General features: G+C 49.3%; 1 protein-coding gene across 3 annotated transcripts in view; it reads left to right on the top strand.

Annotated features, from left to right (window-relative positions):
* Positions 1-25404, top strand: part of SLC9A8 (solute carrier family 9 member A8) — a 62650-nt gene extending 37246 nt beyond the window's left edge. For all 3 annotated transcript variants that reach the window (XM_066387531.1, XM_066387532.1, XM_066387530.1), the window contains 9 exons: positions 1760-1903; positions 7714-7852; positions 9273-9378; positions 13117-13233; positions 15420-15502; positions 19706-19817; positions 20567-20787; positions 22698-22844; positions 23789-25404. In XM_066387531.1, coding sequence (XP_066243628.1) covers positions 1760-1903; positions 7714-7852; positions 9273-9378; positions 13117-13233; positions 15420-15502; positions 19706-19817; positions 20567-20787; positions 22698-22844; positions 23789-23896 — 1177 coding nt within the window. In that variant the 3' untranslated portion in view covers positions 23897-25404. The remainder of the gene's footprint in view (positions 1-1759; positions 1904-7713; positions 7853-9272; positions 9379-13116; positions 13234-15419; positions 15503-19705; positions 19818-20566; positions 20788-22697; positions 22845-23788) is intronic.
* Positions 25405-26074: the final 670 nt, after the last annotated feature.

Genomic DNA, 26074 nt, shown 5'->3' with positions numbered 1-26074 from the left:
GGCAATATACCAGTGCCCGCACCCCTGGCACTCACAGTGAGGCAAGAAGCACGTAGAGTCCCAGCTCATAATACATGTGACAACTTCTCTGAGGACAGGGAAAGTCTGGCAACCAGGGTGTGAGCTGAGACCATCTTTTGCGTCTGGTCCTCAAGGTGGGATCTGGAGGCTCTCCTTGAGGTGAGCGGGCTCCCCTGCACGAGTTCACGTGCATCAGCTCGCAGGGAGCTACCATGGAAACCAGAACTCCAGGTTGCTGATTTCCAAGGAGAACGGTACCTAGTAAGGCAGCCAAGCATCTCCCCCGCCAGCAGTCCTCCCTGAGCCCGGAGTCTGGGAGCTGGTGACGGCGGGGTCGGGGGTGGCTGGTCTCTGGCTTAGTCCTCCCGCAGGGCTGGCCCACTGGGGTTCTAGGTTTTGCCTGGTGGTGTAGGAGGGGGCAGGCCTAACCCGTCTGCTGACGGAGGAAGAAGGCAGTGCTGAGTGTAGCAGTCTGAGGGCATCAGAGGCGTCAGGAGCACTGAGGTAGAACAAAGAGAACTGGGCTGAGGGAACGAACCATGTGGGTGGCCCACGAGGCCCCCCAGGGTGAGCCGGCCCTGCGTCCCTCCCGGCCTCCGCCACCGCTGCCACTCGCCCTCGCCTCGCCCCCAGCACGCAGCTGCCACGCCTGCCCTTTGCTTCTCAGGCAGCCAGGCTGCCTCCCCCCTCAGAGGTAGCTTGCTGTTGCCACTGCCCCCAGTCCTCTGTCTGGCCACCTGCTGCTTGTTCAGGTCCTTGTTCAGTATCATTGCTTCAGAGAGGGATTTCCTAACTACTCAAGCTGACTGCCCCCTCCCCTCCCTGCCAGGTTACTCTTCCTCTCATCATCCTGGTTTCCTGTGTAAAACGTTTCAGCCTCTGAATATTGCTATATCCAGTGTTGTGGTTAGGGGTTTAGGGGCAGCAATCCTGAGCCAGATGGTCTATGTTGAAATCCGGCTCTGCCACTTGTCAGCTGGCCAACCTTGGACAGGGTCCTTAACATCACTGTCCCTCAGTTTTCTCCTGTGTAATCGGGGCAATGATAGTACCTTCTCATGCGGTGGCTGTGTGGTGTATTGAGTTACTATATGTAGAGAGCTTAGTTCAATACCTGGACATGGGAAGTGCCACATAAAGGCGCCTGAAACATACTAAACCGTTAATACATATTTGTTGGAGGTAATGGGACCTTCATGGGAACGGTCGATGAGAGCTGCTGGCCTGGTGGGAGGCCGCCAAGCCGCCCACCCCCTGAAACACTAGAGTCGATGCTGGCTCTTGGCATTTTTTTAGATGTTACAAATCTGAGTGGAGGCTGGGGTCAGTCATAGATGGTGGCAAGGGGTAAGCAGAGATCAGACCTAGGATCCCATGGATCACTTGCGGGAGGCCTCTGAGCCATCATGGCTCCAACTGCTCAGACCAAAAGGGCTGGGAAGTCTAATGCATTTAAGCAAATGTCTTCCATCCATCATTGGTCAAAGTCCTGATAGGCACAGTGGGAAACCAGGCCATTTCTAACGACTGTTTTTAGAGTGGGCGCTTCACTGCTCCACCCCCAATGTCAACTCGCAGATATCATAAGGAAAATAATGTGCCATCTTCTGTCATCACTTCAGCTACAGTGTGTGTGCTATCATGTCGTATCAATGCAGTCCCTGGCTTTAATGCTTTACTATGTGGACCAAGTGGTGAGCATCACAGAATCTCCCCTTCCTGTTCCCTTCTTTCCCAGTTTTGCATTTGGCTCTCTGATTTCTGCTGTCGATCCAGTGGCTACTATTGCTATTTTCAATGCCCTTCACGTGGACCCAGTGCTCAACATGCTGGTTTTTGGAGAGAGTATTCTCAACGATGCCGTCTCCATTGTCTTGACCAAGTAAGTATGCTCTCTTAAAGGGACAGAAATAAAGGTCCCTGTAACAAAGGGACAGATGTTTGCATTCAGTTGCGTGTGCAGTTGCTTGTCCTCTGGGTGACCAGTGCACCGGCTTCTCCATCATTCTGTCCTGACAAGCTTTGTCATGCCCCAGGGATACTGTCGGGGTCTGTGGCAATCCACCTTTATAACCTACCTTGTAGCAGTAATTTGGAGTGCAGCTCCTCATCTCCATCACTGGGGGTGCTTATTAAATTGGCATTCCCGGCCCCACCCTCAGAGCTGCCAAGGCAGTGGCTGGTCTGGGGTGAGTCCTTAGAACAGAGGTATTTAGTAATTGCCCCAGACGATGATGGAGCAGCCCACTGAGGGATTCGTGTTTGGACGGCATTATTGCAGACAATAGACAGAGGCCTGACTCTCCCACTGAGCAGCTGTGGTGGGGCACCTTCCTTTTCACAACTGTGAAAGAAGGCAGTGATACTATTAGGCATCCCTCCTTAAGATGCTACTGGGTGATAGCCACTTTGGAAACCGCAAATTGTTCTCAAATGTTCATTGGTATTATTGCCCTTGTTGATGGGATGGGAGGAATGAAAGGTGAATCATAAAATGTCATTGGGAAAGGGAAATGAATTCAAGATCATTTCAAATGTGTTTATCAAATGCAGGGCTAGTTCCCTGAACTCTGCATTTTGTGCTGTTCATTAGCATGTGTGGGCAAGAGACCCAAACAGTTTAGCCAAAAAAAGAGAAAAGGCACCAGCAGCCAAAGCAGTTGCAGAAAAGAGCCCTGAGCAGCGGATAGAGACGCGGCAAGAGGATTTGGGGAGGCAGTCGGTGTTCTGTTCGAGAACAGAATGTCTGGGATCTGAATTCTGACTTGTTTCCTTTGTCACGAGCTTCCCTGCTAAGCGTACCGCTCTGTGGTAGTTAGCATTTTCTTGAGTTTTATCATAGACTACATTCAAAATTCTTATGTTGGAGTAAAAGGATGTGTTCCAGTGGAAAGAGCCCAGCTTTTGGAGTCAGACTGACCTGAGTTCAAGGCTCGGTGCTGTTGCTCATAGCTGTGTGATCCTGGGTCAGTCCTTCGCCTCTCTGAGCCGCAGGCTTCTCAGTAGTCCAGTGAGGGTGATAATGCCTCCTCCTAGGACTGGGTCTGAGGATTGAGTAGTTAAGGATGGCACTATGTGAAAAGCATCTGACATCAATTAATATATCTTTCCTTTTCTACTCCCGTCCCCATTATTGTTTCACTGTTTTCCCTGGTTTTATTCTACTTTTATTGGAAGAACTTACCAAAGGTTGCTTAATTGCAAGAGGTGCTCAGCAGACCCAAACAAAACAAACTTTAAAATATTTTTTGTTATTCTAAAAGTAGTACATATACTGTTCATGTGAAATTTAGAACACACACAAGCAAAAAAATAAAATAAAGAAAAATTACATGTGTTGTTACCCAGAGATAATTACAATTAACAATTTGGTAGAGGCCCTGGCCAGTTGGCTCAGCGGTAGAGCATCGGCCTGGCGTGCGGGGCACCCGGGTTCGATTCCCGGCCAGGGCACATAGGAGAAGTGCCCATTTGCTTCTCCACCCCCCCCTCCTTCCTCTCTGTCTCTCTCTTCCCCTCCCGCAGCCAAGGCTCCATTGGAGCAAAGATGGCCTGGGCGCTGGGGATGGCTCCTTGGCCGCTGCCCCAGGCGCTAGAGTGGCTCTGGTCGCGGCAGAGCGATGCCCCGGAGGGGCAGAGCATCGACCCCTGGTGGGCAGAGCGTCGCCCCTGGTGGGCGTGCCAGGTGGATCCCAGTCGGGCGCATGCGGGAGTCTGTCTGACTGTCTCTCCCCGTTTCCAGCTTCAGAAAAATACAAAAAAAAAAAAATTGGTAGAAGTATACATATATTTTATTTAGATGGGCTTATATCCTATATACTGTATTATAGCTTTTCCACTGAACAAAGTTGATAAAAATCTTCTATGACATCATTTTACTGGTTACAGACTATTCCTTTTTATGAACTTACTACCTATTTAACCAATTCCCTGTTACTGAGTTTTTTACATTTCTCTTGGCAAAAATTTCAGTTGCTTTATTAGGAAATTCTCGTACATCGTGCTGTAAGACCTTTAAGACATCTGATGGCAATGTCTTTCCTTATTTAAGATGTACTCTGAAAGCTTCTTAGCTTTCTGGTTTTGATTTTATCTCATATCCTGGCTGCATATTGAGCATTTGTGATAAAGAATTTTTGCCCAAATTGGAGATGACATCATGAGTTATTTTTATACATTAGGAGCTAAACTCAGCTGTTTTGTCTCTAATTTATTTTGTTTTTAAAAATCTGTCAGAAGTAGGACCTCTGCTGAGCTTTTCCAGGTCTCTCTGCCACAGAAAGGCCAAAGATTAGGAGATACTTTCTTTTTAAAATGAGAAATGATGGAGTCATTCATTATAAGGAGCAAAAGGTTCTTCCTGGAAAAGTGCTTTTGAAGGCCATGATCACCTATGATGACAGTTCTGCAACTGGAGCTGTGGACCACATGCGTAGTTCCCAGCCTCCGCCTCCACCACTGCCGGGACACAGGCAGGAGCCGCTGACCTCAGCCATGTCCAGCCTCACCGCGAATCCGGACATGCCCTAGGGCGGCTGGTTGTCCACCATCAGCACTTGGCAAGGGCCCTCGGTGTTCCAGACACTGTTCAGAGACCAGTTGGACTTGACAAATTCAATCCACGGTGTGAGAAGGATGCTCACAGAGAAGTGAACATAGTGGTCCAGGGGGGAAACGGTCACTCTGAAGGATCGAACAAGGCCTCTCGGGTGAACTGGCTTGTGAGCCAGTAGCATTTTCAGACAGAAGAGGAAGAGGCGCGAGAAGGGGGTATGGTAGGCCTGCCCCTTCTTTGCATTATAGGAGGGAGCTATTGTCAGCTTTCCATGGTTATGAGGTAGAATCACGTCTTGTTTTTAAGGGTGTACTTCATAAACAATTGTTTCCAAAATGATCTGACACATTAATCTTTGCACCTGAACATAGGAATAGGAATGAATTATCCCTTTTTTAATGTTTTCACTTTCACAAGTTCCAGAAAGCTAAGTATCTACTGTTTCTTCATTAACTTTAATTAAATTATTTTTAGCTTTGATTTGTTGCTATGACGATTTATTCTTAAAATAATCGCTGTAGAAGAACCCTTTTGTTCTCTCCAGCTGCAGCTTAAGCTCATGAAGTGGATCCTGAAGCATGCTTTGGGAAAATAAAAACCAGAAAGTCCCCAGGCCAGAAAGAGTCCAAATCCTACTTATCTTGAGTTCAGAAACCAGCGGTCTAAGCCTTCTCTGCCTAAAGAGAAAGTGGTGACACGAACTGGTGTACCAGCCAAGGTGGAGGCTGAGCACTATGCATGTGGTCCACAGGTCATTTGGAAACTGTGTGTGACCTCAGCTTTCAAAGGCTCTTTCCCAGTAAGAACCCTTGTTGGATCCCAGCATTCCCCAAGGTGGGATGTTAGCCTGTGATCTACTAGGAAAGAAAGGGAATGGGGGAGATTGTGCATTTAGTTGAGTTTGGAAAACATTTGTGTGAAAATAATTAGATTTCTCTTTTACAGGACTTCTCAAAACCTTTATTATGTTGCATTGTGCAGTGAATCACCGTAAAAAACTTTCTGAGGTTATTTGACCAAGCTACCTAATTTTACCAGAGATTATCCTGCTTTATAATTATACCAATTCATGAAATGCTAAATATTACTGCTGACAATTCACTTTGTTTACTGATTCAGCAAACATTTATTAAGTGTCTTTTGTGTGCGAGGCTCTGCCTTAGGCACTGGACATATGGCAGTTGAACAGGATTGGCCCTCGTGGAACAATGCACTAGTTCGCACTCGCTGTGGAGAAGGCAGGCAACGGAGGGCCTGTAATGGCTGGCCTGTTGAAGGAGTCAAGGCAGGTGTCCCCAAGGAGGTGACACTGACCCTGGGTTCCGAGAAACAAACCAGGAAGTCAGCTGGGGCCACGGAGGAGCAAAAGGTGATGACGAGGAGGGGCCAGTGACAATGGGGATACTCTGAATAAGGAGGGGAGAGAAGTCAGGCTGAAACAGCGTAGAACCTGGGCCCTGAATGGCCAGGAAGCCAAGTTAAGACCAGGTGACTAGAAAGAACATAAAAGTGTCACCACCCCTCCACTCCCTACTTAGAAACACAGAGGTAGCTGATTCTATCTCCCTTCTAACTGCCTGCTTAAACTACTGACCCGCATCCATGGTCAGTCAAGGTTTGACTGCTCTACGACCTTCCTAGGGTGGTGGTAACAAGCAGTCTGCCATCTTGCCCCAACAGTGCAGGTGTGAATGTAGTACCAGGCAACGCAGCAGGATAAGAAAGTCACCCCACCCTGAAATAAAAAATTCTGCAAGTCTGTCTTCACAAAATGCCTGCCTTATCATGCAAGCCCACTTTGTCTCCAGCTTACAAAAGCAGCCAAGCAGGGCCAGCCCCTGAGCCAGTTTAGAGGACCGTCCTTCCCTCCGTGCTGCCTCCCTGTGCTCGAGCATAAGCTTAATAAAATCTGTCCGGAAATTTCTCTCGCGTTTCTTCTCAGTTTCTGTCTTGGGGAGCTCAAGAACCCCAACACAGGTAACAAGGTCATGCTAAGAAGACCAGGCTTCCTCCTGCAAAGCAGCAGGACACTGTTGATGGGTTTTGTGCAGGCCAATAACCTGATCAGATGTGCACTTCATGAGAATCATTCAGGCCACTGGAGAATGGATGGTCCCTAGGAAGACAAGGAGGTATATGGAAAGTAATGAGGCATAAACCCAGGGACAGAAGATAATAGGGCAGGAAGGGAGAGAAGTGGATGGATTTAAGAGACACTCTAAAGGTAGAATCAGACTTCAAGAGAAGGATATTTAAAGAGACTAACTCCATTTTAATGGTATAACAGTTTTCCCCTTTGGGGATAAAACCAACAATTGAATTTAATGGCATCTGAAAGTTTTACTTTGTTCTGTTGTTACAATGAAAGGAAAGTTCTTTCAGTTCTTTCTCCTAATGCCTCCTCAGTCCACCCTCTTTGCCTGTGCCCAGCGGCAGCTCTTCAGGTGGCTCCATTCTAATCTGGCTTCGTGCCATAGCCTCAATTTCAGGTTTTACCACTGAATCCCCCCCCCCCCCCCGGGGCTGGAAACACTCCCCAGGGCCTTCGGGATGAAACACCAAATCCTCAGCCCGGTTCATCAAAAGCCTTTCCCAGGTCCTGTGCTGCCTGCTGCTCTGGCCTTACTTCTTGCCACTGTCCTCCCCACTGCGACCTCCCCCCTTTCTGCTTCTGTGTTTTATCCATATTAACCCACGGAATTGAATGCTCCCAGAATGTGCTTGTGTTTTCGGGCGTTCTGCCTTTGCGTGTGCCGTGCCCTCTGCCGGGTGCTGTCCCTCCTTGTTCTTTATCCTAAATCAAAACCCAGTCTGTATGTCATGAAGAACCTCCTTGAGGTGAGGTGCCCACTTGATGTTTCTGCAGCCCTTTGCCCTTGCCCCAGATGGTCATTAGTTCCCATCTCAATAGGCTGGGGGAGCCCAAGGAGAGGGACTTTGCTGTCATCTCTGAACCCCCAGAAACTGACACAGTGCCTGGAACAAAGCAGGCGAACAAACAAATGTGTGTGACTCACTGAGTGATGGAACGAATGAATGAGAGAATAATCACGAAATAAGTTTGGGGTTCTAAATTCTTTTCTAATAACTTTGTCCATAACATTTTAACTTCTTTCTGTTTTTCTTTTCTTTCCTAGCACAGCTGAAGGCTTAACAAGAAAAAATATGTCAGATGTCAGTGGGTGGCAAACATTTTTACAAGCCCTCGGCTACTTCCTCAAAATGTTCTTTGGCTCAGCGGCGCTCGGCACTCTCACTGGCTTAATCTCTGCATTAATATCCTTTTACTGGGATGAACATGCATGGCGGAGAAAATTACTCTTAATTACATCCATCTCCAGCCATTTTCTCCGGGTCCTTAAGGGGACCAATTTCAGTCCAAGGTTGTGTTTGACGAAAGATTTTAATGCTTAGTTTTGGTTTGAGGAGCACTTTAATTTAAACTCAGGGTTTTTTTCAGTTAATGTGAAATTTAGGATGTCACTTTTTAAAGCTGAAAAAGCATGTCCCCTGTTGGTTATCAGCTCTGACTTGGGAGGCTTCTTAGTTCCTGGAGGATGACAACCGCCTTCAGATGATTTTCATTTTCTGCTCACTTTTCACATTCAAAAAATGGGAGGCTAATTTCCTTTGAAAATGTCAATTTGAGCAAATCTGGAAGTGTTTTTCTAGGCCCAGAAAAGAGTCTTTCAAAGTGAGCTCATCAAAGTTATTTGCACTGATTTTCTTGCTTAACAACCCAGAAGCTTTTCCAGCCAGAGGAGGAAGGAGGTTTGTGAGGGCCAATAACACCTTGATTGCAGTAGAAAATTCGTCATGTTCCTAGCAGGAATAGGCAGCATCCCGTTTCTGTGCGAGCCTAAGCCTGTCTCAGGGCGACGGCCACCTGGCCTCCGCCACGAGCAGTTTGTCTCGCAGATGGCCGGAAAAGCCTCTTTTGCTGGAACAGGCATGCTCGTCCGCCATCCTGTTGAATTTTCCCTTCGACTCCTTCGTCCTAGAGGCCTAAAGGCCCTGTTGAGTTGGTGACTTTAATACCATACCAATAAGCAGAATGGAAAAGAGCTTTTTCCAGCTCAGTACTCGCGTCCATCTTCATCTCTGGCCTAAAAGGGGCGGGGGAGCATCTGCTGTAATGAAGCCAGGTGACTGGGTGCTGAGCTCCAGCGTGGGCCTGGGACCAACACTGGGGCGTAGAGAAGGCTCTCCTCCTACAGGAGCATGAGTTTGGAAATCGCCAGGAGTAGGAAGGACGGCCCTTCAGTGGGGCCTTGGACCCCAGAGTTAACAGGAGCCCCTGTTAGTTCATCTCAGCTGATGGAGGAGGTGAACGTGTGGGCGTCCTCAGTCCGTCTGCAGCCCCAGCCCTGGCCCCCCCCCCCCCACAGCCCCGGAACATTCCAGCCCCCAAGTCAGCCTCTTCTAATGAGCAGACTTCGGTTTTTACCCCCCACCACCACCACCATTTGTCTCAGGAATTTACATTTCTTAGTTTTGTTAGCTTCCCTGTCTTAAAACAACGGTCTCCCTGCAAAGAAAAAAAATTCCATGATGGCAGGTTCTAACTTATGGAATGTTCCAAAATCTTTTGTATCCATTGTTTCACTTGCATATTTGGAAGGCAGCGGTTTCCTGACTTCACTAGATCTCCCATCAACTCTCCCTTGATTCCTTTTCCTTGACAACTATCATTTACGTGCTAAAGCACATTGACTTGAGGAAAACACCTTCCTTGGAGTTTGGCATGATGATCATTTTTGCGTATCTTCCTTATGGGCTGGCGGAAGGAATCTCTCTCTCGGGTAAGTGAATGAGAGCATGGAAATGCTGAGTGATGGCTCGTTGTCCTGTCTGGTGAGAGAGGTTTTGTCCATTGGATCACTTTCAGTCACAAGAGACAGTCACAACTCGGAAGAGCTTAAGCAACAAAGGGAATCTACTGGCCCTCTAGGGATACATCTGGGTTTAGACCAGGGCCTCATGTAGTCAGTCACATTCCTCTTTACTGACCATCCTGTAGCCGAGATCACAGTATCACCTCCAGGTTTGCCTCTTTGCTAGAACAAGGGCTCTGAAGAGCCTTCCCACCAACGGTGGGGTCAGACTGCCTGGCACGCATGAGCTGCATTCTATCACTATAGTTTTCTTTTTCCATAATAGTGTATAAGTGAGGTCTTATAGTATGCAGTCTTTTGTGTCTTATTTCCTTCCGTTATCATAACATTCTTGAGTGACATCGTGTTTTGCATCTATCATAGTCATGATTGTGTCTACATTCTTGAGCACATGGAACATATTTATAACGGCTACTTTAATATCTTTGTTTGCTAATTCCTTCATCTCTGTCAATTCTAGGTCTGTTTTTGTTAACTAATTTTCTTTTGTTTAAAAACCATGTATAGCCTGACCTGTGGTGGCACAATGAATAAAGCATTAACCTGAAATGCTGAGGTCGCTGGTTCGAAACCCTGGGCTTGCCTGGTCAAGGCACATATGGGAGTTGATGCTTCCTGCTCCTCCCCCCTTCTCTCCCTTCTCTCTCTCTCTCACACACACACACACTCTCTCTCTCTCTCTCTTCTCTCTAAAATGAATTTTAAAAAATCTTTAAAAGTCATGTATAGCCTGACCAGGTGGTGGCGCAGTGGATAGAGCGTCGGACTGGGATCCAGAAGGACCCAGGTTCGAGACCCCGAGGTCTCCAGCTGGAGCACGGGCTCATCTGGCTTGAGCAAAGAGCTCACCAGCTTGGACCCAAGGTCGTTGGCTCCAGCGGGGGGTTGCTCAGTCTGCTGAAGGCCCGCGGTCAAGGCACATGTGAGAAAGCAATCAATGAACAACTAAGAAGTCGCAATGCGCAACGAGAAACTGATGATTGATGCTTCTCATCTCTCTCCGTTCTTGTCTGTCTGTCCCTGTCTATCTCTGCCTCTGTTAAAAAAAAAAAAAAAAAGAAAAAAAAAAAAAAAAAAAAAAGTCATGTATAGCTGCTCTTTGTTTGCATATTAATTTTTGATTGGATGCCAGTCATTGTGAAGTTACGCTGTTGATGAATAGATTTTAGTGTATTCTTCACAGGGTTTTGGGTTTTCTTCTGCCATATATCTAAGTTTCCTGGAATCAGTTTAATCCTTTTGAGGTTTAATTTTAAACTTTGTCAAGGCAGGTCCAGAGTAGCACTAGGAACTAATGCATTGCCCTTCTGAGGACTCGACCTCATGTCCCGTGTACTACACGGTCACTCCACTCTGGCCTTGGAAACACACACTCTTCCCAGCCTTGCATGTGCTTTGGGAATAGCTCATCCTATTGCTTTTTAGTGATTCTTTCCCAGCCTCTGGGATCTCACCCCATGTGTGTACAGATCAAATCAGTCCAAGATTCAAGGGGACTTGATTGTAGCTCTCAGGAGCTCTCTTTCTGTGTAGCTTCTTCTCTCTGGTATTCTAGCCTCTCTGGCCTCCCCCAGCCCTCATCTGTCTCCTCTGCTCAGTAAGACTGAGACTGCTGGGCTCAGGTTGGGGAAGCCCAACCTGGAAATGACGTTCAGCCGTAAGCTGGGCCTGAGCCTGGAGTAGATATGGCCCCTTGTTTGTTTGTCTTTTTCCCTGCCCGGCACCCAATGTCAGAAGATGGTCTTATTTTATATCTTCTATCAAGTTTTCTAGTTGTTGATGGCAGGATAGCAATTCGCATAGCAATTATTTCCTAAGGGGCAAAGTGGAAGTCCCTGGTGGTTTTTAATGACTCCATTGAACAGAAGTCTTTCCACAGATCACTTTCTGGAATCACACGTGGGTGCTCTGTGAGTAGATCTTGCCACGGAGGAAGCAGAGAGAACTCTGTCCATTTCACTGGAGAACTCGTAAACATTGGGTTGTTTTTTGTTTTGTTTTGTTTTAAATCCCAAGCCAGATTTCTTGGATAATTTCATACCTCCAAGTTTTTCTTATCTTTCCTGAATTTTGGCGCTCGCATAAACATTGCCTGTGAGTCATTTGGTTGGCTCTAGCCTAGCTATTTTTACCTCTGTTTTTCTAAATTGTTCCCCTCCCCTTGAGCTGAACACTGAGTACCTAGTGGCAAAGATATATTTCATACATCCAATTGTAATTTGTGGTTAAAACGGGAGTATTTTTCTTTCCTGCAGAGAGGCAGTGTTTTCTGTTTGTAGGGATTTGTTTCCTTAAGAACCTCTGCTGTCCACACTAGTGGGGCCAAAGACAGCCATCTCTGCCTCCCATTGCTTTGCCTCCTGATGGTGTTGTTGCAGGATCAGGAAAGGTCAGCCCTCCAGGTAGTCGCCTGCGGGAACATACTTGGAGAACCCGGGGAGGTTTGCTGTCACAGAGCAGTGGCTCGGAAAGACCCTGAGGCTGCTCTATCCGCTGCGTGGCGAGTGCAGAAGTCTCCTGCCGCTCTGGTCCTTTGCCCATCTGTCGGGTGTGGCTGTGGGCAGTGTCGCTGGAATGTCCCCGTCTTGCAGCCTTTGTACAGGAAAATGAGAGAACAAAGAATTCGCTGTTTCCTAAGGGGAGATAGAATGTCCCAGCGCCCGTTGTCACTCAGGCCAGCAGATGCCTGTTGGGCAACACAGAGTAGGTCTTCCTCTGTCTTGTAGGATGTGGTGTATACAGTAAGCTTAGCTGTTGAAAGGTCTGTGATGCAACTCTATAAATTTTCACCCTTTTATAAATGGAAAGTTCCCCAGTAATCCCTGTTTCTACAAAGTGGCAGAAGGAGTTAAAATTTCCCTTATAAAGTCTGACTTGCAGTTCATATATAATATTTTGGCTTATTTAGTGACTTTGTAAAAACGTCAGCTTCCTTGCGTGAAATAGAGACCCCAGACCGAGAGACTCTGAGAGGAAACCCATGCGAAGTGCCTCCGGGTGAGGGGGGCTGAGGGGGCGGCAGGCAGTGTTGAGACTCCACACCTTAGTGAACAGTGGAGGCAGTAAGCCCTCATGGGGAGCTTTCAAGAGGAGACCTCTCTTTATATGTGTGTTATAACACATCTCTCCTTTTATATTTTAAGAGTATTTCACGGCGATTACAGTGAAATTCAAAATTAAGGAAAAGCATATCAAAGTAAATGAAAATCTACCCAGATTTTTAGGCTTTCTTTCTCACCAAGAGCGGCTCATCTGCCCCCTCCTATCTGTGGATAGCAGTGACAGCCCACACCTGCCGATGACGGGCACTTTGCGTGGCTATCTTCATTACCCTGCTAACAGTTCATAGGGGGTACTATTAATTCTACTGTCCAGCTGAGAAAACTGAGGCTTGGGGGGGGGGCAGGAACTTGGCCCAAGGTCAGCCAACTGATAGTGAAGCTCCCAGACAGAAGGGGCCCTGAGCATTTCTCTGCAGCCTCTGGGAGGCCTCGAGTATTATTCTCTACTCCCTTTTCTTAAAACCTGTAACACTGTAAGCTCCGAGAACTTGTAGGAAATGTGACATTTTATTTGTGGGTCGCATGGTAGGTGCTCTTCTGCTCTAGTCATGTCTGGGCACTCTCCCTATTTGTCCCTGTCCAGGCATCATGGCCATCCTGTTCTCAGGCATCGTGATGTCCCACTACACGCACCATAACCTGTCCCCGGTCACCCAGATCCTCATGCAGCAAACCCTCCGGACCGTGGCCTTCTTGTGCGGTGAGTTCTGCTTCTCTGCGGTCCAGGGCCTCCCCAGAGTCGATCGCTCTTCTTACCTTGTTTTAGGAGTCAGACTTTTCCCTGGCAGAAGAGACAGCGGGATCCCTCAGGGCCAGAAACTGCTCCCTTACCCTCTGTTTGTTACTCTGGCTTTCAAATTCCATAAACTAACCTAATACCTAACAAATGGAACATTTGACACATACAATTTTAAAACGAAAAATAATGAGAACTACTACTTATGAACATTTGATTCTCATGCATTTTAACGTATTAAAGTGAGATTTCCCAAAATGTTTTCCTTGGAACTGATATTGATGCGGATTAGCTGAATCAAGACCCCATAGTCAAAAACGAGTTTGGGAAATCCTGGGGTAAATAGAGTAACCGGTTTCTGAACTGCAAGACTTCAGCTAGCGTGCACTGCGCACTTCTGAGAGCGGAATATAGTTACAGCATTTTTCAAACTTTTCCACAGACCCCTTTGTTCACAAGAGCATCTTAAAAGACAAGTTGAGGAAGTGTCCTGGCTGGGCTGGCGTCCACCAGGATGGCTATTTCCCCCACATACCTCCTCCCCACTTTATACCTGGGGGTGAAGGGACCATCCTCACACTGTCCCTTTGCACTGGTGCCCAAGAGCCTGTGCCCTGGCCGTCACCATCAGCATCTCCCCTGGCCTTTCCGGGGGGCTTGTCTCATGTTGAAGCATGCGCTCCACGCTGTCACATGCTCGGAAGCAGGGGCAGGCTGTGCAGAGACTTCGTTTCATGGATAAGGAGACTTGCCCCACAGTCTCATGGCTCAGAAGCTGACTGAATCCAGGTCAGTCTCTGGCCCAGTGGGTATTTTTCCCAAAGCACCTCTCTCAGAAAGTCATGGCTAAAGACTCTGACCAGGACTCTCATAATTAAAGAAGTATATAGGAAAACATCCATCAAATTCTATTTTGTACCCATTACAGGTAGTAAATTTTAAGTTTGAGAATTCCCACCTCCGGCACAGGTCTATGGAAAACAGGCCCTGCTGATGGGCGTGCATTAATGCCCTCTCTGAATTTCAAAAGCGCATGCTCTTTGACCCACAATGCTACCACCAGGAATTTGTATTATTATTTGTAGTTTGTATTATTAGAAATAGAAACAGTCAAAATAAGCATCGACAAAAGATTTGTTAAATTAACCATGACATACCCATACAGGGTTGGGCAAAAGTGGGCTCACAGTTGTCCATGTGGAAAATAATATAGTAATAATAATACAAGAATAAACTGTTTTATGTACTCACAACTGTAAACTGACTTTTGCCCACTCTGTATAGAATTTATGCTGCAATAAAAAAGCATAATGTAGATCTCAGTGTGTTCTAAATGAGCTGATTTGGAAAAACCACAAAAATATATTTAATGGATCAGAAAAAAATTCAAGGAGGAAACAAATGAGTCTGCTGTCCAGCTTGTGACTTGTTTTAAAGGGACACACATTTGAAGGAAAAAACATGGCCGAAATGTTTAACTATTTTAAAGTTACATTTTCTCCTGGTTATGAGGCTGTTTGGGGGGCGTCACAGTTTAAGCAGGGAGCCTAGTGCTGAAAATGTATAAGGTACCTTTCCTTAAGATACACAGCAACTGCTTGTACAAGGAGCATAAATGTCAGCCTCGTTTTAACTTGTGGAGTGGAGCCAACAGCTGGAAATGTATCTCCCTCTTCCTGCAAAGCCTGCAGGGTGTGAGCCAGCCTCTAAACCTGTGGCGACATTAAGTATGTGAGGTCAATCACTTGGCTTTGTCTGCTCTGGCAAGGAAGGTAACAAAGGGCCCTTTCACACTAGTCATGTGGCGGCTGCAGCCATTGGCTCTGAATTTTTGCCACTTTGCTGGCAGTCGGGATCCTTGCTACTCACAGCGTTCAGCAAATGGACTGAGTACTTATATGCACGAGTATACACCAGTTGCCTCATTAAATTAGGAGATTCTGAATAGCAAGCGCACGTTGCTTGTGTGACAGAAAAGAATGGGAGAATCATAGTACAAGCTTCACCAAGTATTGGTTGCAGGATATTCCAGAAAATAAGCAAAGTGTTATATTGGAGTCTGACTTGTGAATGTTTGCTTGCTTAACAGCCTAGGACTGTATTGCAAGAAATAGTTGGGGCTGAATAATCTATTCTTTGGTTTGTTTCAGAAACATGTGTGTTTGCATTTCTTGGCCTGTCCATTTTTAGTTTTCCTCACAAGTTTGAAATTTCCTTTGTCGTCTGGTGCATAGTAAGTATTTTCCTTGTTTGTTTTTTTAAATTTAATTACTTATTCATAACTCAATAACCACTTGTTCTGGATTCATTTATGCAACTGTTAACTGTTCAAAGTCAACAGCTACATAGACGCTCTTCTGTTTAAAGTTTAAGAAAAAAGTCACAAACATACAAATAAAGGGATGGAATTAAGTGACTGAATATCCCTAGAAAAGAAATTTTGCTTCTTTTTATATGGCTTTGAATGTTATGGCCTTCTTCTTCTTCTTTTTGATTGATTTGAGAGAGAGAGAGGAGGAGGGCAGAGAGAGAAACATCAATTTGTTGTTCCACTCATTTATGCATTCATTGGTGGATTCTTGTATGTGCCCTGACCAGAATTTGAACCCACAACCCTGGCATATTGGGATGACCCACTAACCAACTGAGCTACTTGGCCAGGGCCATGGTTTTTTTTTATTTTTTGGCAAGAGAGACAGAGAGGGACATACAGACAGGAACGGAGAGAGATGAGAAGCATCAATCATCAGTTCTTCGTTGCAGCACTTAGTTGTTCATTGATTGCTTTCTCATATGTGCCTTGACTGTGGGGCTACAGCCAAGCCAGTGAACCCCTGCTCAAGCCGGCGACCCTGCGCTCTAGCTAGTGAACCTGCACTCAAGCCAAAGATGTTGGGGTTTCAAACTTGGGTCCTCCGTGTCCCAATCCCACACTCTATCCACTGCACCACAGCCTGGTCAGACCCACGGTCTTCTTTTATTTTTTTATTTTTTGGCAGAGACAGAGAGAGGGACAGATAGGGACAGAGAGGAAGGGAGAGAGATGAGAAACATCAACTCTTCATTGCGGCTCCTTGGTTGTTCATTGATTGATTTCTCATATGTGCCTTGACTGGGGGAGGGGGGTTCAACAGACCGAGTGACCCCTTGCTCGAGCCAGCGACCTTAGGTCCAAGCTGGTGAGCTTTGCTCAAACCAGATGAGCTCATGCTCAAGCTGGCAACCTTGGGATCTTGAACCTGGGTCCTCCACATCTCAGTCCAACACTCTATCCACTGCACCACCGCCTGGTCAGGCCCTACGGTCTTCTTTTAAAAGTACAAGTTTAATGTGACCTGTGGTGGCACAGCGGATAAAGCATCAACCTGGAACGCTGAGGTCACCAGTTCGAAACCCCAGACTTACCTGGTCAAAGCACATATGGGAGTTGATGCTTCTAGCTCCTTCCTTCCCCCCTCTTTCTCTCTCTCTCTTCTCTAAAAGGAATTTTAAAAATTGCTTAAAAAATAAAAGTACAAGTTTATGTGTTTTTATGTTAGGTGGTAAAGCAGATTTCAGAATTGAATATATAATTGAGCATAACCATGTAAAAAACATTATGCATAGAAAAAAGAAAGAAAATTTAGCCAAATGTTCCCAGTGCTTGCAGAACTGAGGATGATTCTTTCTCTTGTTTTGTGTTTTCTGGATAATTTATCACGCATGTATTTCTTACTGTGGTTCTCTCCAGATGTGTCCTTTTATAAGCATGACCTTGACCACTGTGTAGTGTAGAGATAACCAGGCCCTTAGCTCCCTAGAGGTTCATCCAGGGGACTCACCCCAGGTGATTCTTACCAGCAAGAAGGTTTGGGAAACTGTTTTAATTGAACTGGGGGTGGCAGTAGGAGACAAATTAAAATACACCTCTAAAAAAGGAAAGTAGCAGCTTAATCATTTGCAGTAGAATAAAATCCTTGTGGGAGAAAATAAAAGCTTAGCATTTAAAAGCAAGGTCTAGCTCTCAAGCATCTGATCAAAGTGACATGAATGACAAACAGTTTGGGCATTTTGCCTGTTGTTCCCGGGTCACTTGTCTGTGTCCTCCTGTGTCTCTAGTCCAGTCCCTCGGAATGAGCTCATCTCCCATAGGCCTCCTGCTGATTCCCACTCCAACCCCGAATCCAATCTCTGTCGTCTTTTTAGCTCCTATGTTACTTAAGGCACTTACGAAATATACCTTATCACTGTTGAGTTATATTTCAGTTAACTATTATTACCAACTCCACTTACCAAAATACAAGTATTAAGAGGCAAACTTGGCCCTGGCCGGTTGGCTCAGCGGTAGAGCGTCAGCCTGGCGTGCAGGGGACCCGGGTTCGATTCCCGGCCAGGCCACATGGGAGAGGCGCCCATTTGCTTCTCCACCCCACCCCCCCCTCCTTCCTCTTTGTCTCTCTCTTCCCCTCCTGCAGCCAAGGTTCCATTGGAGCAAAGATGGCCCGGGCACTGGGGATGGCTCCTTGGCCTCTGCCCCAGGCACTGGAGTGCTCTGTTCCGGCAGAGCGACACCCCGGAGGGGCAGAGCATCGCCCCCTGGTGGGCAGAGCGTCGCCCCTGGTGGGCGTGCCGGGTGGATCCTGGTCAGGCGCATGCGGGAGTCTGTCTGACTGTTTCTCCCCGTTTCCAGCTTCAGAAAAATACAAAAAAAAAAAAAAAAAAAAAAAAAAAAAAAGAGGCAAACTTTTTATTTTGCACAGTCATCTACCATGTGCACACCAGGGAGGCCTACCTATTGGGCATATGGGGACAGAGACCCAGACAAGATAAGGAGCCCTAAGAAGAAAGAGGTTTCTCCTTGCGATCTGGGTGCTTTCACCTCTCAGTCAGCAAGAGCATGTGGCTTCTGTCACTGTTAGCTGTCCTCCAAACTCGGGTTTCGGGACAAGAGGACAGCAGCAAGTCTTTTCAGAAGGTATAATAGTCTTTAGTGAGGTCACTGGGTAAAAGGGGCCACTTTTGGTCAAACCTGAAACTCAAGTGTAGGAATGGAAGATCGGGTTCCAGAGGTGAAATAGGGAGGTGACTGTCAGCCACAGGCTGGAGGGAAAGAAGATGCGCGGGAGTGGTGGGTGATTCGGTTTGCCCTGGGCACACAGCTGGCCGGCTGCTCCGCTCCCGGGGGCAGCCTGTGCTCTGCAGATGGATTGATTACCTTTGCTCTGTGGTTGAGGGCAGGGGCTTTGCAGACCGAACCAGGTTTGACACTTGGCTCCCCCATTTCCTGCCTGGATCAGCTTGGGTCAGTTACTTAACTTCTTTATGTCTTCATTTCCTTGTCTCTAAAATGGAGACGGTAATACCTACTTCATAAGACCATTGCGGGATCTAAATTTAACAAGATAATGCATATGAAATGCTTAGCACATTGTCTGGCATATAAATGTTAGATGATGAGAGCCGTCATTAACTTGCCCATCCAAGGCACACGCTCCAAAGCACACTCAATTGGTGCTGGTTAAAAGGATAAACTTAGAGCCTACAGGATGTGTGTATATTATCCTTTTCAAGATTAAAAAATGGAAGTAAACTAACAAGTAGCTCTAAAAATCCACTTAGATAAGATTTAAACTTCACATTAAGCTATATTTGGTTAAGACCAATATGCCTTTGGAGATGGTTAGGAACAAAAAACCATGGTAGCTCTGACCAGAAGGCTCAGTTGGTTAGAGCATCACCCTGAAGTGCAGAGGTGGCCAGTTCAGTCCCCAATCACGGCACATACAGAACAGATCGCTGTTCCTGTGTGTGGGTCTCTCTCCCTTCCTCTCGATAAAATCAATAAACATTACAAAAAGAAAAAAGAAAAAGCCATGGCAGGCAACTGGCTGGGTTGTGTGAGCTCTTTAGAACCTACCAAGGCACTCCTTTTGCTTGGAGAGCCAGGTGGCTGTGGCTGGGTTGGCCCTCCTTAGTCTTTCCTCCTTTCCCTGAGGGCTAGGGCCCCCACGGGAGAGGCAGAACACCTTGTCCGCCCTCCAGAGCCAGCCTGTTGGGAACGATTAGCACAGCTTAGCACAGCGCTGTCCCAAGGCTGAGCATCTCTGGAGGAGTGTGATTGCCCTTAAATTAATCTCTGGGTACTCTAGTATGGCCTCCTGGCATTTGGTTCTGTTCTGGTCTCATTACTAAAGCCATGGCTGATACCCTGTTAGTCCTCTCTTGCTGACTACTGAGATGTAACATACAAAGCTTTATCCTTTCCCAACACAATAGAAACGAGGCAATGAGGACAACACCCCCCAGCTGGGTTTCTGACTAGCATTGTTATTCATGCCTTTTATAATCACGGGGAGTGTTTATAGTGGGTGTGCTACAAGGCCTGTGGGAGCTTCAGCAAGCTTCAACTTGAAGAGCCAGAGGTTTCCGCCTAAGACTTGGTTTGTTGCTTTAACAGGTGCTTGTGCTGTTCGGCAGAGCAGTGAACATTTTCCCTCTTTCCTACCTTCTGAACTTCTTCCGTGATCATAAAATCACGCCGAAGATGATGTTCATCATGTGGTTTAGTGGTAAGTCCAGTCTTGAATGAACAGTGGAGGGAAGATACTTCTCTTACAGTGGCACACACAGTGCAGAGGGCATGTGTGTCTAGAGCCCTTTCAAAACAAGTGTTCCTCATCAGGCAAAACTAATACAAGTTCTCAAGCCTGCAGTGCTGCCAGGAGCCACGCAGGGGGCACTGGACAGAACTGCCTGTAAAGCTGTGTGGCCCTGGGAGACGCTGTTCTCCGGGTCTCAGCTCCTCATCTGCAGGCAGTGGAGAACGAGAGGACCTGCTTTACAGCGTTTCCTGTGAGGATCAGATGAGACCGTGCACCCCGGGCATGCAGCACAGGGCCTGGCTCACACACGGGAGGGTTCGGTCTGCACTAGCGGTCATTATTTCTAAGATGTGAGTGTCGGGCTTCATAATCACCCTCTCTCTCTCTCTCTCTCTCTCTCTCTCTCTCTCTCTCACACACACACACACACACACACACACACACACACACACACACACACACAGCCTGGACAGGGCACCTCATGTGCTCGGCTCAGCTGCGCTGTGAGGTGGGGACAAGCTTCCACCTGGGCCCCACTCCCCTGCGGCCCGCCTTTCTTGCACCCAGAGCCTCACAGGATGGGCCTGTGCTCTCCAGAAGGGTCTGTTAGGATGTTCAACCGGCCATGGTGCCGGGACCATCCTCGGGTCCCCAGAGTCAGGATGCGACTGCCTTTTCCTCCCTCTGTCTCTCCTCACTCCCCTCGCTCCCGACAGGCCTGCGGGGCGCCATCCCCTACGCGCTGAGCCTGCACCTGGACCTGGAGCCCATGGAGAAGCGGCAGCTCATCGGCACCACCACCATCATCATCGTGCTCTTCACCATCCTGCTGCTGGGCGGCAGCACCATGCCCCTCATCCGCCTCATGGACATCGAGGACGCCAAGGTGCGTCGCCGGAACAAGAAGGACGTCAACCTCAGCAAGACGGAGAAGATGGTGAGTACTTGGTGGGGCCGGGCGGGGCAAAGGGTTGGACGGCCAGGAAATGGGTAAATGAGACACGATTTGAGAATCCTCAGCACCTGTGCACGGACACCCACACGCACCCACACACACGTACCCACAGTTGCCCAACATGACAAGGAGGTTGAACTAAGGTTTTGAAGTGTGGCTCTTTCTAGCTCGTCTGCCAGCCTCCTGGCCTGGCACAGCCACGGAGGTCATGGAGGGGGAGCTCAGACCTGTGTCAGACTCTCCCAGCGGCATTCTTCCCTGCCAGTAACCGCGTTACCCCATCAGGGCCCAGGGCTGGAAGGGTTCAAATTCACACCATTCCCCCATGTTTACTGAGCTCCTCCTTTTGGGTCCCTGTGAGGGAAGGTGCTTATGGTGGCTTTGAGGGCCATGAGAAACCCTTCCCTCCTTTGAGGCCAGACAAGGGCCTGATTTGGGTCTGAGGTGCCCAGGGCCCAGCTGCAGTGAGCCTGAGGCCCCCTATACATCTGCCCACCCCTGCGTCCTCCAAGCCAGCTGCGGTCATGCCTTCCCTGCCCCGTGTCTCCCCAGCTCCATGTGCTGACCGGACTCGGGCAGGGGCAGAGGCTGCTCTGCCTCTCCTCCCACCTGTCTGCGCCCACCTCCCCCATACACACGAATTGCCATAAATGCATCTTTTTCTAGTTGCCTTACTTGAAGCCATCAGTAACTTGAATTAGTCACAAATGGCACAGAAATCCTCAACCAGGAGACCTGGAAAGGGGATGTGCCCACTTCTCACGCTGAAAGTCCAGTCTGTCCCTGCGCAGCTGGAAGAAACCTCCGGAGGACTGCCGGCTGCCTCAACTCTCCCCCTTCTCGGGCCTCCTCTGCCGGCCTCAGCCACCAAGGCTGTTTTGAACAGAAGCTCAGGGTCGGTTCTGAAACCTGCGGTGGCTGTCAAAGTGGGTGAAGGGCTCCAGGGCCCCAGCGGGGGGGCTGGAAAGAATCTGCATCCGGAGAGATTGCCAGGAGCCCCTGCAGAACCAACCCCCCTGGTCCTCGTGGTAGCGGCCCGTTTACACATGCTGTGCTGACCAAGGAACGTCCAAGGACAGTCTCCTCGGAGCGTCTCAGGTCGCCCAAAACCTGCAGGAAGCAGAGGCCCTAAGTTATGCAGATGAGAGCACTGATGCAGAGAGGCACAGTCACACGGACCGGAGCCTGCACTCTTAACCGCCCGTCTCCATCAGCGGGCCCCACCTGAGGCTCCTGGACCAGCAGTGTCGCTGGAAACTTGTGAGGAATGCAGATTCCTGGGCCCCGTCTCAAACTTCCTGAGTCAGGGACTCTGTGAGTGGGCCCAGCGTTGTGTGGATTCACAAGCCCTCCAAACCTGTACCTCGGGGCTCCTCGGTGGAGGCCCTATTAGGTGCCCGTGGCTGGAGAGCAGCCCCTCTGGGAAAGTAGCATATACTGAGTTCAGCTCCCATAAGGCCAGCTCTGTGGAGCCCTGGAGCAGGGCTGAGGTCCAGTGAGCCTGAGACCTGCTTGCCTTCCAGACCTGGGTAGTCACCCCCTTCGTTTCTCTGGCTCTGCTAGAACTGTGTCTGTGCCCCCCCCCCCACTCCCCGGCACTGACCTGCACGTCACAGTCCCCTGGATGCTTACAAACCAAGCCCAGCCCCAGCCCAAGAACTTCTGATTTATTTCTGGGTATCCATCACATTTTTTCAAACCTTCCAGCCTCCCTACAGGCTCCCAGGAAGCCCTCTGCTGCCCACAGACAACTGAATTGATTCAGAAGTGCAGTAGGGTTGGGGACACTGGTGGCCAGAGGTGAAGGGCCGCTAGGTAGGCTGGAAGGTGTGAGGGCTTCCAGGAAGATGCCAGCCCATCTCCCAACCCTCAGCGGCCTTCTTCCCCCGCAGGGCAACACGGTGGAGTCGGAGCACCTGTCGGAGCTCACGGAGGAGGAGTACGAAGCCCACTACGTCAGGCAGCAGGACCTCAAAGGCTTCCTGTGGCTGGACGCCAAGTACCTGAACCCCTTCTTCACGCGGAGGCTGACCCAGGAGGTGGGCACAGGCCAGCACCACACGGCGGGGGGCCCTTGCCTGCTCCCTCAGGACCAGCAGGGGCGCAGGGGGCAGGGAAGGCACGTGCTGTGGGGAGAGGCAGCCAGGCCGCCGCCTCCGCTTGGCTCTCCTTCCCAGGAGCGCATCTGCTGTTTTTCCTTTGCTGCCGAATTTAGTGCTAGTTTAATAATAGACTTGTTAACACAGTTTGCTTTGCCTGGATGATAGACTCAGGACATTGATCAGCTACTGAATCTGAGCTGAGGAATTTCAGACATGCTGGGACCACAGGCAATGGCCCCAGGCTCAGGCCCTTGTTCCATCCTTCTGGGCATGCTGGCCTCTGAGCAACAGCCCGCGAGGCAGTCTCATGGGGCCAGCTTGGGCCTGCTCTGCTGACCCAGCCACCCTCCCCGATGCAGGCCTTGAGGGCGGGGTCCTCCAGCTGATGCCCCCATTGTTTCCAAGCCGGTTCCCTCCCTTGGCAGTCTCAGTGCCTCTGTGAGCTCTTACTACGAGCCAGGTGCTGCACCAAATGTTCACAATTGCTTGGTTCATTCTCCCAACAACCCGTGCAGCCGAGGCAGCTGTTATCTCACTTGACAGCTGGGGAGGCTGAGGCCCAGATAGGTAAGGTGGGCCCCTGAGGTCACACAGCCAGTAGGAGGCGAAGCTGGGAGTAGAGCCCGAGTGGGTCTGATTCCAGAGCCACGTGTTTTAACATCCTGCCATCCTGCCACCCACTCTCCTGTTTGAGTGACACCTCCTGTTATCTCCACCCCCACAAAGAAGAATCCCAGCTGAGTTAGTCAGCTAACGCTTTGAAATTGCCTGTGGCCCTTGCGCCCCGCCTCCAGTCCCCCCACAGGGAACAGAGCAGCCCTCTCCCTTCCTCGACCCTGACCCTGACCCTGACCGGCTGGCTTGGTTGTGTTCCTCCTCAGGACCTCCACCACGGGCGCATCCAGATGAAAACCCTCACCAACAAGTGGTACGAGGAGGTGCGCCAGGGCCCCTCCGGCTCCGAGAACGACGAGCAGGAGCTGCTGTGAGCGAGCAGGGCCTCCCCACAGCCCCAGGATGGACGCCCAGCACGGGTCCCAGGGGCGTGTGCATTTGGCGGCCCCTGCAGGGGAGGTGGAAGCAGGGTGAAGCCCAGGCGCTGCTGTCTGCACCCGGACCATTCCGGCACTCGGAGCCCGCTGGCTTCTGGACTTGTCATCTCCCCACTGCTCAGGAGCCGGACCTCTGCTGGCTGAGGTCACTCTCAGCCTGCAGATCAGAGGGAACCCCTGTCCAGGGAAAGGTTTCCTTTTGCTTCTGCAGCCAAGACAGTCATGTGTCCAGTGAGGTGGCTGACAGGCGTCCTGCAGAGAGGGTGCTGCTGTGACTGGGTGTCCTCGGGGAGTGCTGGTATGCCGTTTCTGCCATTCCCAGGCACTGCCATCATCACAAGCCCCGGAGCCGGCAGGCCGAGGAGCCAGCTGCCAGTTTCCTCAGCATCATCAAGGAGCCTCGGGCCTCAACAGGGATTCTGACTTAAGTGGCAGGCTCAGAAATCTTGAAAACCTCACACTCCCCTCTTTGTGATATTGCTTGCACATCCAGAGAAAGAAAAACAGAGTGACCTTTTTCTTCTTTACCTCTGATGAGCGCTCCCGGGCTGTCTCCCTGGGTGGCAGGCAGCCGCCACCCTTCTCTGGGAATACTGTGAATGTTTATGCTGACCAGGCACAGACCCTTCTCTAGAGCCCCTTGGAAGCTGCATCCCTGGGTTTGGGGGGTGAGTGAGCCTATTCTGTGGGGTCAGAGTGCCCTCTAGCGGGAAAAACTAGCAGTACAGTGCTTAAGTGGGCCAGCAACTGCTGTTGGAATTTAGTTTAAATTCATGCACTTGAACAAAGTGGTAAGAAACTAGCAGTCACCTCCCTCGCCTTGACTCCCTACTCAGCGTCCTGCATGTCCCAAGGCCCTTTTCCTGGGCTCCAGGGGGCCTGCCCACCATTTACCTGCTGCCACCTTCACTGCTAATCAGCATTTCCTCTCCCAGTTCTCTGTTTTGGATCCCATTTGTCCTTCATGTCGGGTCCCAGCTCACCCAAACATGAAGATGGGCCAGAGCCTGCCACCGCTCCCAGGACACCCAGTGGCCTGCAGCCAGATGCGTCCAGTCCTCACCTGCAATCCCCAAGCAGCCACTGCGACGCCAGGACCTGGTCTGTGCTCTCGTGCTCTCTCTCTCTCTCTCTCTCTCTCTCACTCTCTCTCTCACACACACACACACACACACACACACACACACACACACATCTTCAGGCTGTTAACAATTCACACATCCCTCTGTAGGGACCCAGTGGGCCAGCCTGGGCCCTGGGTGTCAGGGGGACTGACCTTGGGACCCTTGGGACCCTTCAGGACTCGTGCGTCTGGCCCACGAGGCCAGGCCCCTCTCCCAACCCCTTTCCTTCCCCAGCAGCGTAAGTATAAGGCCCGTCGGGCAGGAAGCAAGCAGCTTTCTTTTCATGCATGGGAAGTAAATTTGTACTTGAGAGAGCTAAAATATGATCATTTTTGTTTTTGTAATCTCCCACCTCAACCCCATAATTTGAGCCAAACAGGACCCTTTTACTCCACCTGATAGCCCCAGTGGAGGAGTAATGCATGCGTATTCTGGGCTCGTGGTTTCCTACCGCCTTTTAGTGGAAAGGTGAGAGGAGATCAAAGAGGGAGGGACCTTTGTCCACATGAGGTGGGGACTGGGCAGGATCTGGGACCAGGCTGTTCTCTCATCCCCCAATTCACAAGTAAATTCCTTTCTCCCCTACAACTCAAGGTCTGATCTCAGAGGTGGAAGTTGCATTGCAAGTTCAATAGCTTGCCAGAAATTTTTTTTTTCAGTTCAGAGTAAGCAATGACAACAGGTCCATTTCAGTTCAGACTGTCACCAGGTCCTGCCTGGCCTCCCACTTTCAACTGAGACCTGAAAATGACACTGGTAGAGAAGCACGTGGGCAACTAGTGGAAGTTTCCCAAGGCGTGGCTATGGGGCAGGCGCACCTTTTCTAGCAGGTACAGCACTGGCCTGGATCTCCCGTAGGGCTCTTCTGCCCCCTGCTGGCTGAGTGAGGGCTTAGCCTGGGAAAACATTTCCACGGAAACCAGAGTAACCCGTGTTCCTCAGCAGTCTGTCTGGCTAGTCATCTTTGAAACAGGCAAAAGCCCATAGATAT

Source organism: Saccopteryx leptura, chromosome 5 (assembly GCF_036850995.1).
Source record: "Saccopteryx leptura isolate mSacLep1 chromosome 5, mSacLep1_pri_phased_curated, whole genome shotgun sequence".
Taxonomy (NCBI): Eukaryota; Metazoa; Chordata; class Mammalia; order Chiroptera; family Emballonuridae; genus Saccopteryx; species Saccopteryx leptura.
Note: the sequence above shows the minus strand (reverse complement) of the source record. Positions and strands in the feature narration are given on the sequence as shown.